General features: G+C 38.5%; 1 protein-coding gene across 2 annotated transcripts in view; it reads right to left on the bottom strand.

Moving 5' to 3' along the window:
- IKZF3 (IKAROS family zinc finger 3) overlaps positions 1–18264 on the bottom strand; it is a 94655-nt gene that overhangs the window by 39088 nt on the left and 37303 nt on the right. Inside the window, exon 3 of one of the 2 annotated variants that reach the window (XM_036268143.1) lies at positions 17887–17985. In XM_036268143.1, coding sequence (XP_036124036.1) covers positions 17887–17985 — 99 coding nt within the window. Of the gene's footprint in view, positions 1–17886; positions 17989–18264 lie in introns of both variants that reach the window. The other variant, XM_036268142.1, reaches the window with a different exon arrangement.

An 18264-nucleotide genomic window follows, 5' to 3' on the forward strand; every position in this document is an offset into this window, starting at 1 on the left:
GGGTTCGGTTCCCGCTAAGGGCACGTACTTCGGTTGCAGTTTGTCCCCGGCCCTGGTTGGTCGTGCGGGTGGCAGCCACTCGATGTGTCCCTTCACGTCGATGTTTCTCTCTCTCTCTCCTTCCTCTCTCTCCCTCCCACTCTATCTGTACAAAAAAAAAAAAAAGAAATTCTTGGTATAGCCCTGGCCGGTTTGGCTCAGCGGTTAGAGCGTTGGCCTGCAGTCCTGAGAGACCCGGGTTCGGTTCCCGCTAAGGGCGCGTACCTCGGTTGCAGTTTGTCCCCGGCCCTGGTCGGTTGTGCGGGTGGCAGCCACTCGATGTGTTCCTTTCACATCGATGTTTCTCTCTCTCTCTCTCTCTCTCTCTCTGTTCCTCTCTCTCCCTCCCACTCTACCTGAACAAAAAAAATGGAAAAATGTCCTCCGGTGAGGATAAAAAAAAAAAGAAATTCTTGGTATACATAGTATGTGTTGTGTTATATGACAGTTAACATGTTTATTTCCCATATAGACGAGAGGATCTTCAAGGCAGGGGCCAGGTTTTAATAATATTTGTGACCCCAGAACCTTCAGAGGGTCCAGTTATTATAGGTATTGAATAAACGAATGAATGAATGAACTCTTTGGACAACCTGAACCAATTTAATGATAATTAGACCAGACAGGGAAGAAGTAATGTCAGTTTGGCATATCACTCCCTACTTGTCTATAACATTTTTAAAAAAATTAATCTTCACTGGAGGATATTTTTTCTATTGATTTTTAGAGAGAGTGGAAGAGAAGAGACAGAGAGAAACACTGATGTGATAAGAGATACATTGATTGGTTGCCTCCCACATGAGCCCCAAATGGGGCTGGGTATCAAATCTGCAACTCTGGCATGTGCCCTTGATCAGGAATTGAACCCGCTACTCTCTGGTGCACAGGCCAAAGCCCCAACCAATTAGCCACACTAGCCAGGGCTCTATAACATTTTGAAGGTGAGCTGAAGTATGCAGAGTTTCTTCTCATGATACATCAGAAAAAGGTCCAAGCCCCACAGTGATAACCAGTTCTCCACTTGACATCTTTGCCCGCAGTGGTCTGGCTCTGCTTCTCCTACTTCACCACTTCGGAACAGGATGCCCCTGACCAGTCTCTGCTTCTTGAACCTCTTTCCTGAGCCTATGCATGCCTGGTTCTATTCCTACCTCATCTATTTATTTCCTATGTTGACTCCTCTTTCTCCATCTCAGGTGTGAATGATTTCCATGGGACTGTTTCTTGTACCTTTTGTTTTTTCACCTTATGTATTCTCTACATATGATGTAACTTTTTTTGCTGATGACTCTCAAATCTGTATTTCTAGCCTAGTCTTTCTTGCTAAGCCCAACAGATACTTCCAATCACTTCTTGGATTTCTTACACTTGTTTCACATTCAACAAGTTGCAACTTAGTTCATTATTTTTCTCCTTTTTACTTCCTTTCTAAATCTGCTCCTCCTATAGTATTCCCCATTTCCCCCTTTACATAATGGCTGCTTGATGTCAATATCATTCCACTTGTATCCTTAACCTTTAGCACTGTGATTGGCATACAGTTCAGTCATTGCTTACCAAATGAATGGAAGGAAAGAAGAAGTAAATCATTATTCTGTTCTTTACTTCAAGTGCAAAATTAAGGTTGTAATTTTGCCTAAGGCTAGCATATTGAGCCACAGCAGAGGAGAACAATAAATAGTATTTCTAACTTAAGGTATTCCAACCAGACCCAAAGAGTATAAAAGATTTTAGGAAGAGAAGGAAATGATATAAGAATTAAAAATGAAAAGATTCTTGCTCTTTTTTATCCTGGTTGGTGTGACTCTGTTGGCTAGGTGTTGTCCCATGCACCAAAAGGTTGCCAGCCCGATTCCTGGTAGGAGGCATGCAGGAGGCAGCTGATGGATGTTTCATTCTCATATCAATGTTTCTCTCTCTCTCCCTCTCCCTTCCTCTGTAAAAATCAATAAACTAAAAAAAAAAAAAGATTGTTGTTCTTTTTTTTTAACATTAAAACAAAATATGTAAAGGAGACTGTTGGGCAGGCAGCTGAGAAGAAATGGGTTGCTTTTTCCAAACCACAAAAATGGACATTCATACTAAATATGAAAGCATGTCAGAAGACAACATTTTGTCAGAGAAGCTGCACTTTAAAAAGTAGCAGCAGTACATCCCATCAGTTGCTCTCTAGTGGACAGATGACATTAACAAATGGCATGCTCAGGCTGCAACCACGCTCAGTACTTGGACAAATCTAAGATTCTTCAGTGGTCACACTGGAGCCAATGAATACCCAAGGACTTCGACTATCATTTATAACAAGTTTGTTTTTTCTTATCCTCACCCAAGTACATTTTTTCATTTTTTGTTCAGATAGAGTGGGAGAGAGAGAGAGAGGAAGAGAAAGAGAGAGAGAAACATCGATGTGAAAGGTACACATCGAGTGGTTGCCACCCTCATGACCCAACCAGGGCTGAGAGCAAACTGCAACTGAGGTACATGCCCTTAGCGCGAACCGAACCCAGGTCTCTCTGGACAGCAGGACGATGCGCTAACTGCTAAGCCAAACCGGCCAGAGCTATAACAAGTTTTTTGATTTGGAGCACAGCTTAACATCTTTTCTAAGAAAAAGAGTGTTTTACGCCCTGGCCGGTTTGGCTTAGCGGTCAGAGCATCAGCCCGCGGACCAGAGAGGCCCGGGTTTGGTTCCTGCTAAGGACATGTACCTCAGTTGCAGTTTGTCCCTGGCCCCGGTTGGGGTCATGTGAGTGGCAACTACTCAGTGTGTCTCCCTCGTGTCGATGTCTCTCTCTTTCTTTCTCTCTTCCTCCCTCTCTCCCTCCTGCCCTATCTCAAGATAAACGCAAAAATGTCCTCGGGTGAGGGTAAAAAAAAAAGTGTTTTAGGTTCTGGCCAAAAAAAAACCCAAAACAAAATGTGTACAAAATAATAAAAAATTTACCATCTGCTACATATTATTTGGACTTCTCTCTCTCTCTCTGGTTTTCAAATAATGGAATAGAGCACTAAGAAACATGAAAGAAATTCAGCACTGACTTGTCCTAGGTGAATGTACAACATTAAAAGCACATAAGGGAATAAGCTATCTTGTCACTGGAACATGCTTCTCCCTGGGGGTAAAGTATAACAACTGTTTAACAGCTGCCCAGTAACATTTCAAGGCTGTAAGCAAAGATGTATCCTAGCTCCACCAGAAACTGTGGAGATAATATTGTCTCACAGACTAAAACTAGAATGAAATCTAATGAAAAAATAAGAGTATACAACCCTTCTTACTTCCAAAGGCAAGTTTTAAGATCACAGAGAGAGGTTTCTACTAACAGTATTCAAATAGCATCAGAATGGGGACTGGTAATTATAAGGAAGAGATGATATGGTATTTTCCTCTTATTCTGCCCACTGCAAATAGATTTGAATGTCTTTTTTTTTTTTAAGTTCTGATGAAAGTGCATGGGCTTTGGAGTAAGACAGAAAGAATTTCGGTTCAAGTTATATTAACTAGCTGTGTGATCTCAGCAAGTCTCTTGACTTCTGTGAATTTTCTCATTTCTTCAATAATGATAATATCTATACCTAACAGGGTTGTTACAGTAATGAAATTAGGCAAAATAATGTGTATAAAAGCCTAGGATGGTAGCTGACACATAATATCTTCATGACCTTGGGCTACGCAAAGATTTCTTAGATTTGATACCAAAAGCATGATTCATAAATGAAAATATCTTACAACTCAATAAGACAAATAACCAAATTAAAACTGTGAAAACGATTTGAATCGACATTTCGCCAAAGAAATTATACAAATGAACAATAGGCAAATGAAAAGATGTTCAACATCAATAGTTATTAGCAAAGTGCAAATTAAAACCACAATGAGACATCACTTCACACCCACTAGAATGGCTATCATCAAAAAGACAGACAATAATTATTGTTGGTGGGGATGTGGAGAAAATAGAACCTTAATGTGTTGCTGGTGGGAATGTATAATGGTGCAGCCATTTGGAAAAAAGTTTGGCATAGAGTAGGCAGTCTTCTAAAATGGTTCCCAATGATCTCTGACTTCTAGAATTCATATCCTTGTATATCTTCTCCCCTTGAATGTGGGCTGGACCTAGTAATTTGCTTCTAATTAATAGGACATGGTAAAAATGATAGGAAATCACTTCTGTTATTAGATTATAAAAGATGTGACTTCCACTTGTTCTTATTTTTTCTCTCTAGTGCTTCTCCGATGAAGTAAGCTAGAGAGCCCACATGGTAGGAACTGAAGGAAGTTACTGGCCAACCTCCAGTGAGGAAGTGAGGCCCTCAGTCCAACACCCTCAAGAAACTGAATCTTCACAATCACATGAGTGAGTCTGGAAGTTGATCCTTCCCTCATCAAGCCTTCAAGTGAGACTATAGTCAGGTCAATACCTTGATATCAGCCTTGTGAGAGACTGTGAAGCAGAGGACCCAGAGAAGCTGTGCCTGAAATCCTGAAAAAGTAAATTTGTATTGTTGCACTAGCTGGTTTGGCTAAGCGGTTATAACACTGGCCCAAGGACTGAAGTGTTCAATTCCTGGTCGAGGGCATGTACCTGGGTTGGAGGTTTAATCCCTGGCCCCAGTCAGGGTTATATAAGAGGCAACCAATCTCACATCCATGTTTCTCTCTCTCTCCCTCCAGCTTCTTTCCACTCTCTCTAAAAATCAATGGACATATAGCCTTGGGTGAGGATTAACAACAACAAAAATTTGTATTGTTTTAGGCTGCTAAGGTTTGGGGTAATTTGTTATGTAGTGATCAATAACTAATATAGACAGTGTCTCTTTTTTTATTGATTTTTGAGAGAGAGAGAGAAAGATATCATTCGGTTGTTTCACTCATTCATGCATTCATTGGTTGCTCCTTACATGTGCCCTGACCAGAGATTGAACCTGCAACCTTGGCATATTGGGACAATGCTCTAACCAACTGAGCTACCTGGCCAGGACACTAATATAGACAGTTTCCTATAAAATTAAACATAAATTGACTGTAAAACCCAGCAATTCCACTCTTAGGTATCTACTCAAAATAAATGAAAACTATGTCCACAGAAAAACTTGTACACAAATGTTCATAGCAGGATTATTCACAAGAGCCAAAAAATGTAAACAATCAGAATGTTAGTTAATTTATAAACAAAATGTACTATATCTACAATGGAATCCTATTCAGAAATAAAGAGAAACAAAATACTGATACATGCAACAACTTGAATTAACTTTAAAAAACATTATGCTAGCCCTGGCCAGTTTGGCTCAGCGGTTAGAGCGTCCACCTGCGGTCCGGAGAGACCCGGGTTTGGTTCCTGCTAAGGGCATGTACCTCGGTTGCAGTTTGTCCCCGGCCCTGGTTGGTCGTGTGGGTGGCAGCCACTCGATGTGTCCCTTTCACATCGATGTTTCCCTCTCTCTCTCTTCCTCTCTCTCCCTCCCACTCTGTCTGTACAAAAAATGGAAAAATGTCCCCGGGTGAGGATTAAAAACAAACAAACAAACATTATGCTAAATGAAAAGAAGCCAGAAGCAAAAGACTATTGTTCCTTTTATAAGACATGGTCAGAAATGGTAAATCTATAGAGACATAAATCAGATTAGTGGTTGCCTGGGACAGAGGAATAAGAATAGGGCTTGACATCAAACAGGTGAAAGAAATGTTTTAAAACATAGTGCTAGTTGCATAATTCTATAAATTTACTCAGAATCATTGAATTGAACACTTAAAGGTATGTAAGTTATAACCACACTAAACCATTCCTCTATCTCTATTTATTAGAGATAGAGGAATGGGGAGGGAGAGAGAGAGAGAAATAGCGATGAGAGAGAATATCTACTGGTCACCTTCAGCATGCTCCCCAACTGGGGATTTGGCCCACAACCTAGGCATGTGCCCTGAGAATTGAACCGGTGACCTCTTGGTGCGTGGGTAGATGCTCAACCACTGAGCCACAACAGCTGGGCTATTTTTTGTTTTTTAAAATTAAAAGGATTAAGAAAATCAGACTAATAAATAGCTATACTGACACTGACTGTCTCAAGAGGGGAGAGTCTAGCTACTCTTTCACCAACTATTACAAGAAACATCATAACAAGCCTTTTGAGCTACTCCCATATGGCAAATCCTCATAAGACTAACTCCTTTTGTTCCTATACAACTGATTTCATGCCCCTTTTGAAACAATTAGTAAGTGTTATGTTTAAAAACACAAGGTGCAGGCTGAAACAATCAACTGTAAAAGAGTTGGCCTCAGGACATCTCCCATACTTACTTTGTTATCAACTTCAGAGAATACCTAAGTAAGTAATTACTAATTTTTGCTCTCTCCAAATTGTGCTAAAATCCATAAAGATCCATATTTTCTAGTTATAACAGTTCTTTGTAATATTTTGTGCTTTTTATATCTTTTTATGTGCTTTTATGTCTCACTTTCTATTCTGTTAGTAATTTAGTGTGCTTTACTAGGCTTTGTTATTATTTAATTAATGAGCACTATCCCTGACCTACAAGTCAGTGGTAGCATAAAGCCCATGGGGAAGCTCTCTGAGGGTAACTCCCACAAGAAAATAAAAATTATCTCTTCTATACAGTCTCAAAGAGAGAACCAGTACAACCTGAAGGACTAGAACCAGAAAATCAAGATAATAAATTAGAGTAAGGAACAGTTCATTTAAAAATGCCAGAAATAGTTCTGGGCTCCAAGCAATGAAGAGAGGTAACAAAGGTACATTAAGTAGTATCCAAATTTTGGTGACTGAGGATCATGGCCGCAAGCCTAGAGTGACTAACGAGAAGTCAAGAGCCTTTCCTATTTTCTATAGGGCTGCTATGAACTTCATTGAAGTTAACAAAGGGTAACAAAGGCATGACTGGGATTTCTGCTTCTGTAGACACAGGTGCAGAAAAGGTTAGTTCTAACAAATCTTGTCAATGTCTTTAATGCCACCAGACTGACTAATACAGTGAAATATCTACGACAATTCCATCTCAGTTGACTTAATTAACAAATCTTTTAAGGGTAAGGTCACAAATTATTTTTAATTATTAAATCATGGGTCTCCATATGTTACTGTTTAGAAAGCATCACCCACTGCAGAATCTAGTTTTTAAGACTGTCATTCCTGCAACCTCAAATCTAGATCCAATTGCAATTGTCAGTTAAAAAGCAGATTTCAACCAGGCAGCTGAATGAGAAAACATCTGGACCTACCAGTCACAATGAGAAAGGTCACATGTTAAATCCAGATAATCTTGTTTATTGGTATTTGAAGGTTATACACCAAGGGTGGATTACCAGGGTCCTCCTTTAGGCCTGGCTCTGACATCTTCATCCTATGTGTGTGACACTTTAAAATCCAAAGCTTTAATACTACTGTGTTGTCACTCACTTGCAAATATAATTTCCCTAATTCTAAGCCTGTACACTATGTCAATCTATTACGAGACTGCTAAGTAGTAGATGCTGGAAGAAACCACATACCAGAATTGTCAGGGGCAGATGATGTCTATTCTTTTCAAAACTTTTCCAAATTTCCATCCAGCATTTTACTAAGGATGAAGCATCTGCAACTTTCCCCATCAAAATTAAGAAAAAGAAAAGACCTTTGAATCAGCAAGGAACAAAATCAAGATTGCTCTAAGACAGGTTTCAGGTTGGTGATTAAGAAAGGGGGATTGTGCCTATCACAGGATTTTTAAATAATTAGTATATATTATTTTATATCCATACAAAACTGAAACAAATCCTCACCAGTCTGCTCAGTGGTTAGAACATCGGCCTGTGGACCAATGAGTCTCAGGTTTGATTCCAGTCAACGCACCTTGGTTGCAGTTTGTCCCTGGTCCTGGTCAGGGTCATGTGGGAGGCAACCAGTTGATATGTCTCTTTCACACTGATGTTCCTCTCTCTCCCTCCCTCCCACTCCATCTGAAGATAAATAGAAAAATATCCTCGAGTGAGGATTAAAATAAAAATAAAACTAAACCAAAATTGTTTATGTTGGAAGCAATTCTGTAGTTCATTATATATGAAACTATTACAAAAACAGCAAAGTCAAGAAGCCTTAAGACCTTATACACTTTGATCAGGGCTTTTTCATCTTTTCTTGGTTTTAGACCTCTTTTGAGAACTGTACTCTTTGCCCAGAAAAATGTACACACGCCCATAAACACAAAATTTTACATAATTTTAATAGGTTTCTCAAACCTTGAAATCTGACGTTGAAAATCTTTGTATTAGGCCTCTAAATAGGCTCAGGTTTAAATTAAAGGCTCCTCTGTGCTATGTTTTATATACTTTACATGAAAATGGTTAGCCTTTAAATTTTTTGTTCAAGAACCTTCAAAAGAATTTTTAAAAATTATGTTTCTCCCTTATACAGGGTGAACATTAAGTGGATATTAAGTTGACATCTAAAATTTTCATAATTTAAAAAATTATAAAACAATTTTTGTTTATTGTAAATAAGAATGGTTTAAACTGTTATTGCACCCTTTCACATGTATCTAATGGAATATAAATTAAAATTTTTTTTCTTTATTGATGTTTAAAGACAGAGAGGAAGGGAGAGGGAGAGAGAGAGAAACATCAATGAGTGAGAACATTGATTGGCCACCTCCTGCATGCCCCCCACTGAGAATCAGACCAACAACCTGGGCATGTGCTCTGACTGGGAATCGAACCAGCAACCTCTTGGTGCTTGGGTCGATACTCAACCACTGAGCCACACTAGCCGGGCTGGAATATAAATTTTAGTGATTTGATCTACTCCATCATAAATTTAAAAATACATAAATAAGTTTCTAAAAAATCAGAAATTTTCTCCTTGAATTTTTATTTCCATTTTCCTTTCCTCATAGAATTTTATCTTTTTTATCCTCACCTGAGGACATTTCTGCACTTAGCTTCAGATAGAATGGGAGGGAGAGAGAGGGGAAGAGAAAGAGAAACATTGATGTGAGAGAGACACATCAAGTGGTTGCCTCCCACACGACCCCAACCAGGTCAGGGACAAACTGCAACGGAGGTACGTGCCCTTAGCGGGAACCAAACCAGGGACTCTCTGGTCCATGAGCCGACGCTCTAAACGCTGAGCCAAACTGGCCAGGGCGGTATTGAGTTATTATTATAATTATTAGCATACATTTGATAAAACAATATAAGTATATTATAAATCTTGATCAATATTAAATACAGAAAGTAAAAATTTTGGGAAAGTATCTCTTAATGAGATGGATGAAGCGAGATACATTTATGAAAGTGTTTTTATTAAAGGTGTTACCCAATTGACCCTTTTTTTTGGCATCCTGAAATCATGTACACTTTTTTGCAAAGAAGTAAGATTTGGAATGGGTGAGATATATGCCTTTATAGAGTGGAGAAGGATCATTGTGTGAGAGGAGGAGTGAAAGGAGAACCTTAACTACAGCAGCCTTACAGGGCAAAGAGCTTTAGGAAAGAGAACATAATAATATCGAAGACCTAGCAATTGATTTCTCTTAAAATTATCCACACTCAAGTAATCCTTGGAAAGTCTTCCATTTATCCCAGTTTGAAGGTCATTACTAAAAAAGACCCCGTTGCCAAGATGTATGTAAGATGCTCTTCACTTTACATAACCAAGAATGATGTAGTGAGCACTCGGAGCGATGCAGGGGATGAATGCATAAATGGATGGATGGATGGAGAGGCAGAAAGAAAAATGGATAAATACTGAGCATTTAGTATATACCCCAAACTCTAGCATAAAAGAAGAATAAGACTAAAGCAGATTGTCCTTGTCATCTCATCAACTCTTTGGGAGACAATAACATACAGTGAGACCCTGTCACAATGCAATATGCATAAATTTGATCTAACAGGATTGGTGATTGCCTCCAGTTGTCCACTGCTTCTCCCTTCTCTGACAGGAGCAAGCTAAAATTCGTATGCTATGGGATTCACTAGGAAGTAACTGCTTCATGATCACTTGGGACTTTTTACATTTAATGTATGGTCAGTTGTGTCTAGTCTAAACTTAACTGTTGTTGCTTTATGCTTTTTGTAACAGTATCTAGCCAAAACTCCTATATTTCATTAACTTCACAAAATACTGTGACCCTCATATTTTAAAGAAAACATTTCTGAACCCTACCTACCATTTTGTGGAGAGACCTCATACACTCATCTCATTTCCAAAACTGTTCTCCTTCGTGCAAATTACAAAAAAAAAGCCCCTCTGACAAATTATGAAAAATGATGACCAAGTCAGCCAGAACAGGATTTCATTCCTTGGTCCAGTGGTGTGCTGATAAATGCTTAAAAACCAACTCAGAGTGGAGGAGGAAGAGCTTTTTTTTCTGTAGCACTTGCTGATGTCAATGGTATAAATACCATGGCCCATTTCAAGCTACCAATGTCAAGTCAGCCAGCTCACAAAATTCCTGAATATTTAACGATTATGAGCTGACTCTGGCACACCTGTGGGACTCCTCACTTACCTCTTAGAGTGCCTTCATGTGGTTACCAAACTGCACCAGGGTACACATGGCTCAGGACACCATGCCTGGTGTCAAACTTTGAGCAGATGAGCTCACTTGCAGGCACATATGGGTGTTTTGCAAACCGCTAACCAACTGGACTGAAATCTATTTTATTTCACACTGATCTTGCTTCCACTGCAAGGAAGCACAGGACTACTGATCCACAGTTAAAGAAAAACAAAGGAGGATAAGAGTCTTGGAGGACCCACTAACGATAGTGGAAAGACCTCCGCCCCCCCCCCCCCCTTTTTTTGTCAACCATTACAGCAGTCCATTTCTCTTTGGCAGATGACAAATATTCTCTTTAAGTTCCTTGCAGTTCACTGTGCTACACAGCTTGGTTACAAAAAATTCAGAGATGATTTTTTTTTTAAGATTCAAGGAGAGGTATCTGGGTTTTATCACCAACAGAACTTGCTCTTTTGACATAGTAGAAGCCATGAAGCCTCTCTGCCCATTGTAATTACTTACAGAAATCCCCTGTGAGTGAACTTCTGCAGCAAAGTACTGCTGATTTTGTAAGATAACCCCTGCATCCCATGAGCGACAGGTCTTGATCTGGGCTTGAGAGATGTAATATTTTGATAAAAAACGGCACTTCCTTTTGAAGCATATATTTGCGTGTATGAGCAGTACCGCTGGAACCTCAGTGAGCGCCTAGGCGAGGCAGACTTGGTCTCTCCCAGCTCACTCCAGCCATAGGCCCCTCCTTCACACATCTGAATGTAGCAGTAATTAGCATCCATAAACCACAAATGTGGCTTGTTTTTTTCCCCCCCTTTCAGAAGCATCAAAGTCGTTTGTATTTCTCATGAGTGCAAAATGTACACCTCAAAAGAAATTGAGACGCTGACATGGAAAGCTACTGAAGATGGGAGTTATATCTCCTAAGGGAGAAAAATTATTTTTTCAGCAAACTTTCCCATTAAAGTTCTTATCTTTGATTTAAGCTTCACACAAGGTACCACAATAGAGAAGATATAAAGCCTTTCAAAAAATTATCAAATTCAACTTTTCTCATGGAATTAGATTCTAACTCTTACACAACAAAAACAAATAAATACACTAATTGATCACCACTGTACAATTAATTAAAAAGAAATATATTTCATAATGAGCACCTTGTATGTTTTATATTCAGTTGTAAAGATTCAGGAGATGAAGGGTGTAGTGCACTGATGTCTCCCCAAAATGCATGTCTGTCAGAAACCTCAGAATGTGACTTTATTTAGAAATAGGGTCATTGTAGATGTAATTAGTTAAGATGAGGTCACACTGGATTAGGATAGACCCTTAATCCAACGACAAGTGTCCTTACAAGAAGAGAAGACAGAGATACCCACAAGGAAGAAGACTGTGTGACAATAGAGGCAAAGATTGGAGTTATGCTGCCACAAACCAAGGAACACCAAGGATTGCTGGAAGCCACCAGAAACTAGAAAAAGACAAATAAGGATTCTTCCCTAGAGCCTTTAGAGGGAGAATAACCATGCTGACACCTTGACTTGTGACTCCCAGTTTCCAGAACTGTGAGAGAATAAATTTCTGTTGTTTTAAGCCACTGTGGTAATTTGTTGTAGAAGCCCTATGAAACTAAACAAAGGGTAAACGTGCAACTTATGCAGGGTAAACAGCTGATGCTGATGGATACTGAGGTACATGGTGTACTTTTGCCCCACAGCATATCCAGAACAAACTGTTAGCATAAAGGCAAAGGGATAGTGGTTGGTAGGGGGCTGCTGAAAATGGGGCCAGTAGAGTGTTCAATGCAGACACTTGGTAGCCAAATCTATATTCCCTAATTATTCAAAGAGAGAAAAGTAATGCCACCAGCATATGTGTGTAGAGTCACAACCTCAAAATACATACCCAGGACAGAATCTTTCCCTCCATATTCTAAGTTGGAAATGGCAAAGATGAGGATCCAATTTCAGAGGAAGAAGGAAGACTAAAACAAAAAGCTGAGGTTCTACCCTAGTTATGCAGCCCTTAACTGCATTTCTCTTTTACAGGGCTTTGCTGGGATAACATTCCATCATCTCATGTCTCATCTCTACCTAATTATACCATGGGGTACACTACCATTAAACATATCTTACCCCTAGCCCTAATATCCAGAGGCTTTTATTTTATTGTGTTCCTCTGTGAACACAGGCTAGATACAAGCAGTAGGAATATTCCTTCTCATGACATGTTATAAATATTGCTTCAAATTCTGCTTTTGACATTACGATATCACTATGACATTTTAGATCCAATAGGAAGGACCCAATATCTTTTGTATTCAGTGAAGTGTTTATGATGCCTAGCATTCATCCAATGATACAGAAAAACAAAGACTTGGGAATCTCTGGGTATTTCTTACTGCTCAAGACCAGTCTGACAACAGTTACAGTTGGTCACAACTAAGAAGAGAAATAATAATTGTTCATAGGGGTCAATGAACAGGCTGGAAAAGGAACTCTGAGCCTCTTCATTTCTTGTGCTTTTCAATCCAGGTGGATTACATCAATTCATAGATAGGTATTTTAGAAAGATATAAATGTGGGCTACTAGGACTCTTTTTTTTTTCCAAAAAAAAGTTTGTAAGGGTGAAAGTCTGTTATGCACAAACAATTCCAGATAGAATATAAGTAAGTGCTTAAACAAGTACCAATCAAACACACTCTAAAAACTCAGCTCTAACACTATACTTGGGGAGCTGGGATAGTGCCAAGGCCTCATGGAGAAAATAAACTTGAGTTGATGTAAATATCTCCAGTGCATTAGTCTATGAGATTCAAATTTTCATGAGGAAAAGAGGAGCCAACTCAGTGGTAAAACAACATTTAATCCACATATGGTTTTATTTGTGACCAATTAATTTATGTAACCTGTAGAGACCCAAAGCTATGTCCACTCTCAACATGTGATAAACAGAGCTGTTAATAATTTTTAGCTGTTAATAATTTAGCTGTTAATCAAATATATTTTTCTAATTTAAAAAATAATAATGTCGCCCTGGCCGGTTTGGCTCAGTTGGGGCATCGGCCTGCGGACCAGAGAGTCCCGGGTTTGGTTCCCGCTAGGGGCACGTACTGAAAATAAAATAAAAATGTTAAACTCCCCATTTATGGCCTTTTAAAACGTTTATACAAATACTTCCTTTCAAGGACTGAAAGCTTTCTGAACTCATCACACAACAAATGTACACACTAGGCCAGGAATCAGCAACCTATGATCTACCAAGTCTGACCAACTGCCTGTTTTTGTAAATAAAGTTAGTGGCACACAGTCACCTGCATTCATTTATGTATCTTCTATGACTGCTTATACTTCAACAACAGAGTTTAGATGTAGCAACAGAGATCGTATGAACTACAAAGCCTAAGCATTTCCTTTACAGAAGTTTGCTAACTCCTGCACTGGTATCCTAGGAATATATTAATATGTATATTAATATATATGTTTGTATATATATGTGTGTGTGTGTATTTATATACCTGTGGGATGAATTTAAATATAAATACCTTTTAAAAGTTTTTTTCCAAATATTTTGTTTATCAAACAACAATTCTAATTGGGTAGAATTTCCACCTAAAAATTTAGTCTATCTTTCCACAAGAGAAAAATAAAGTGACTGTTTCTATTGGAGTCTGAACTTTTCTATAAAACAACTTTTTAAGAGCTGGAAACTGAGAAAGATACACATGACATTTCATTTATTTAACATACAAATTAAATATGATTATAATTATACTGAATTTAAAACATTCTAAAACAGGTCTTAGTTTCTAAAACTTTTTTGGGGACATGAACAATGCTTCCATTAAACTTAAATAGAATAAAATGCTCTAAAGCATACTTTAAAGTTATTTATAATCATTATTATATTATATCTATATTTCCCTAATTATTTTTAAAAGTATATTTCTAACTCTAATATTAATGTTTTCCTATGCTACATGTTGCAGAAATAACTTCTTATGCAACAGGAACATCTATCAGGCAATGCTACTCTTCAATTCTACTATTTTATAATTTAGCGTGTATAATTTGACTATACTGTTCATATTATAGTTTTTTAAAAGTCAGGGGCCTGGTTACAACCTTTTCCAGAGGTATGTGGCCCAGATTAAGTGCCAACATTAATAGTACAGTAATCGTCCGGCAGGTGTGGCTCACTGGTTGAGCATTGACCCATGCACCAAGATGTTGCCGATTCAATTCCTGGTCAGGGTACATGCCTGGTTTGTAGGATCAAACCCCAGTGGAGGGCATGCAGGAGGTGGCCAATCGATGTTCTCTCTCATCGATGTTTCTATCTCTCTCTCCCTCTCCCTTTCTCTCTCTCTAAAAATCAATGAATCAATCAATAAAAAAATAAAAAATAGCATAGTAATCAATTTGAAGCTTAATCATGAAAGAATGGATTAATTTTTCAACACCAAAGTTAACCTATTAATTCTTTTCTCAGTCCAGCTTAGAGAAAATGATTGATTATATCTTCTAATTTATACCAAGAACTACATGACACTCCCAGACCCCTAACAACTGAAAACTCATAGTTATTCCATCAATCCACTGACATGTATCAGAGGTAAGGTGATAGAAATGGCACAGGCAGCTACAGAAGTTGAAGATGACCCAAAACAAGTAGACCACAGGGGCTGAATCTCTCACTTTTCTTCTTGAAAGCACTTCTGGAGCAGGGTCAAATTCAGAGGCCTGCAAACTATTGTATGGATTCCTAGAGAAGCACTGAACCACATGGGGTTTTACAATATTTGTTTTAAACTACTATTGTTGAATAGAAATTATTTGGTTTCTTTTTTATTTTGAGTATTTAATCTGTTTTTCGCCCAACTACCTGAAGACATAAAACTCATAGCTACTTCTGAACCCAGAGGAAATTCTAACATAAATGATAATTCCCAGACCAAATGTTGTATAGGGACCATCATTTCAAACATACATTTAATAGCATTACATACCAGAACTCAGAAACCCTAACTCAGAAAAATGCAAACTGAAGGCACAGTTATCATTTGCTTCATTCTGAGTGTGACTCCATGGATGTCACCTTCAAGAAGCTGCATGAAGCTGGTAGAACACCATATGCCTTTCCTCAGCACAAATGACCACATCCTGTGCCAGGCAGCATTTTTCAGTCTCTGTGGTTAAGAACTGGTACAAATTAAAGTATAGCTAGGCAGAGCTGGAATGTTAGTTGAAGCTGTGATTTGAATCTCAGAAGTTTTAGACATAGAACTCTATTTCTTGAACCCTTAAGAATCTAAAACAAAAGAAAAATATCTCAAGAAACAATATTTTCTTTTATTCCTTTACAAAACACATTTATAAACACATATAATTAACGTACGGCATTCATTTAGTCATTTACTCAACAAATATCTATTGCACACCAACTAGGGGCCAAGTACTGTTCAAGGTGCTACAAATACCTAGCAGTGAAAAGGATAGCCTATGATCCTACCTCATGAAAGGTGGAAGGAGGAAGACAATAAGCAAATAAATAAAACTCCAAAATTATCCATGGGAAGTGCCATGCAGAGAATTAAAATAGAGTACTGTGTTAAAATACTGACTGGGTTGTCAGGGAACATCTCTCTGAAGAAATGACATCTTAGATGAGATCTGAGTGACATTCGTAAAGCAGTAGTGAACAGATTTATCAACATAAATATTAGCATGAAATGTGCACAATGTTGATATGAATATTGTGCTCAAAAGTCACAAAAAGAGACTAGAAATAATCCATAATGTTAATAGAGACTATCTTTGTGTGGTAGGATAGAAAAGGGTTTTTCTTTTTTCTTTCCACTTCTATGAACTATCAAACTGTGGTATAATACAAAAATATATTCAGTCTTTGTCCCCGGCTCCTGGCACAGAGTTCCTAAAACTGTTGGAATTTCCTGAATTATAGAAGTATCTTTTGTTATTCACAATGAACCCCTTTCAATCCTACCCGAGTTTATGCTCCTGAGGTGACTTAGGGTGGAAACCCTAAATAGCCTCAGAATGGGTTGGTCACGAGAAAAACCAAGTGATTAGAGGGTGGGAACTTTCAGCCCCTTCCACCAACCTCCAGGAAGGGGAGAAGGAATTGTACATTGAATTCTATAGAAACTATTTAACAATGAGATTCAGAGAGCTTCTGGGTTGGTGAACACATTGAGGTGTGCCCAGAGAGGGCACGGAAGCTCTCCCACCCCAAACCTTGCCCGAGGGCATCTCTTCCATTCAGCTGTTCCTGAGTTGTATCCTTCATAATAAACTGACAGTAGTAAGTAAAGTGCTTTCCTAAATTCTGTGAGTCATTCTAGCAAATTATCAAATCTTAGGGAGGTTTGTGAGAAATCCTGAATTTGTAGCCAAGCTAGAATAAGTGCAGGTAACCAGGGCACCTGGTACTTACAACTGGTGTCTGAAGTGAGGGCAGTCTTGTGAAACTGACCCCTTAACCTATGGGTTCAGCATTAACTCCAGGAGTTAGAATGAGAATTGAATTGTTGGATGGCCAGTTGGTGTCTAAGATTTGAAGAATTGGTTGTTGGTGTTGGAAAACACCCCAGACAAATCTTTCTATAACGAACATATATTATTTTTATAATGAGAAAGAGTAAACATTAAGGTTCAATCCCCGGCCCCAGTCAGGGTGCGTTTGGGAAGCAACCAATCAATGTGTCTCTCTCATATCAATGTTTCTCTCCTTCTCTCCTCCTCCATCCCTCCCTTCCACACTCTCTAAAAATCAATTTTAAAAAATATCGTTGGGTGAGGATTAACAACAACAAAATATTTAAAAAGTAAAGTTAGGCCCTGGCTAGTTTGGCTCAGCGGTTAGAGCGTCAGCCTGCAGTCCAGAGAGACCAGGGTTCGGTTCCCACTAGGGGCGCGTACCTCGGTTGCAGTTTGTCCCCGGCCCTGGTTGGGTTGTGCGGGTGGCAGCCACTCGATGTGTCCCTTTCACGTCGATGTTTCTCTCTCTCTCTCCCTCCCATTCTATCTGAACAAAAAATGGAAAAATGTCCTCAGGTGAGGATAAAAAAATAAAAAAAATAAAGTTAGTATAACTTGAACATTGAATAAACACCTTACATTCTCAAAATTTGCTGACATCTTATTTAGCAAATTATTGAATGCAAATATTTATAAAATGAATAAAACTTAATTACTCTCACTCAATCCACAAATACAAGTTTTCCTTGGAGAGTTCCTAATTTCTTCTTCATATTAAGTCTCAACCATATCTATAACCATTAGCTATTAGTATGTACACCATGGCTCACCTCCTATATCTTCATCTTCATTGGTTGGGCATTCTGCACTGTCCACATTTTCTGTTTCATGAGGTTTGGTTAAATTGTAGTCACTTAAAACCACTGGACCTTCTAGAAGATAAAAGAATTTTAACTAGGCATTCAACTTAAATTTTTTTTTATAAACATGTATTAAGTAGATTCCCATTTCAGCTTCACACAAATCCCTAGTGATAGTATCCCTTTCACATATACCCCAAGTGGGATACATGCGAAAACTCTTGAAGTTTAGAAATATACCCAGGATTCACATGCACCTTTCTATTAGACATGATTTTCTTGAATAGTTCTTTCACCTGAGTTAAAATGAACTCAGGTTCCTTTTGTATAGAAACTCTCTCCTTTGGG

The sequence above is a fragment of the Molossus molossus genome, unplaced genomic scaffold (genome assembly GCF_014108415.1).
Source record: "Molossus molossus isolate mMolMol1 unplaced genomic scaffold, mMolMol1.p scaffold_m16_p_19, whole genome shotgun sequence".
Taxonomy (NCBI): domain Eukaryota; kingdom Metazoa; phylum Chordata; class Mammalia; order Chiroptera; family Molossidae; genus Molossus; species Molossus molossus.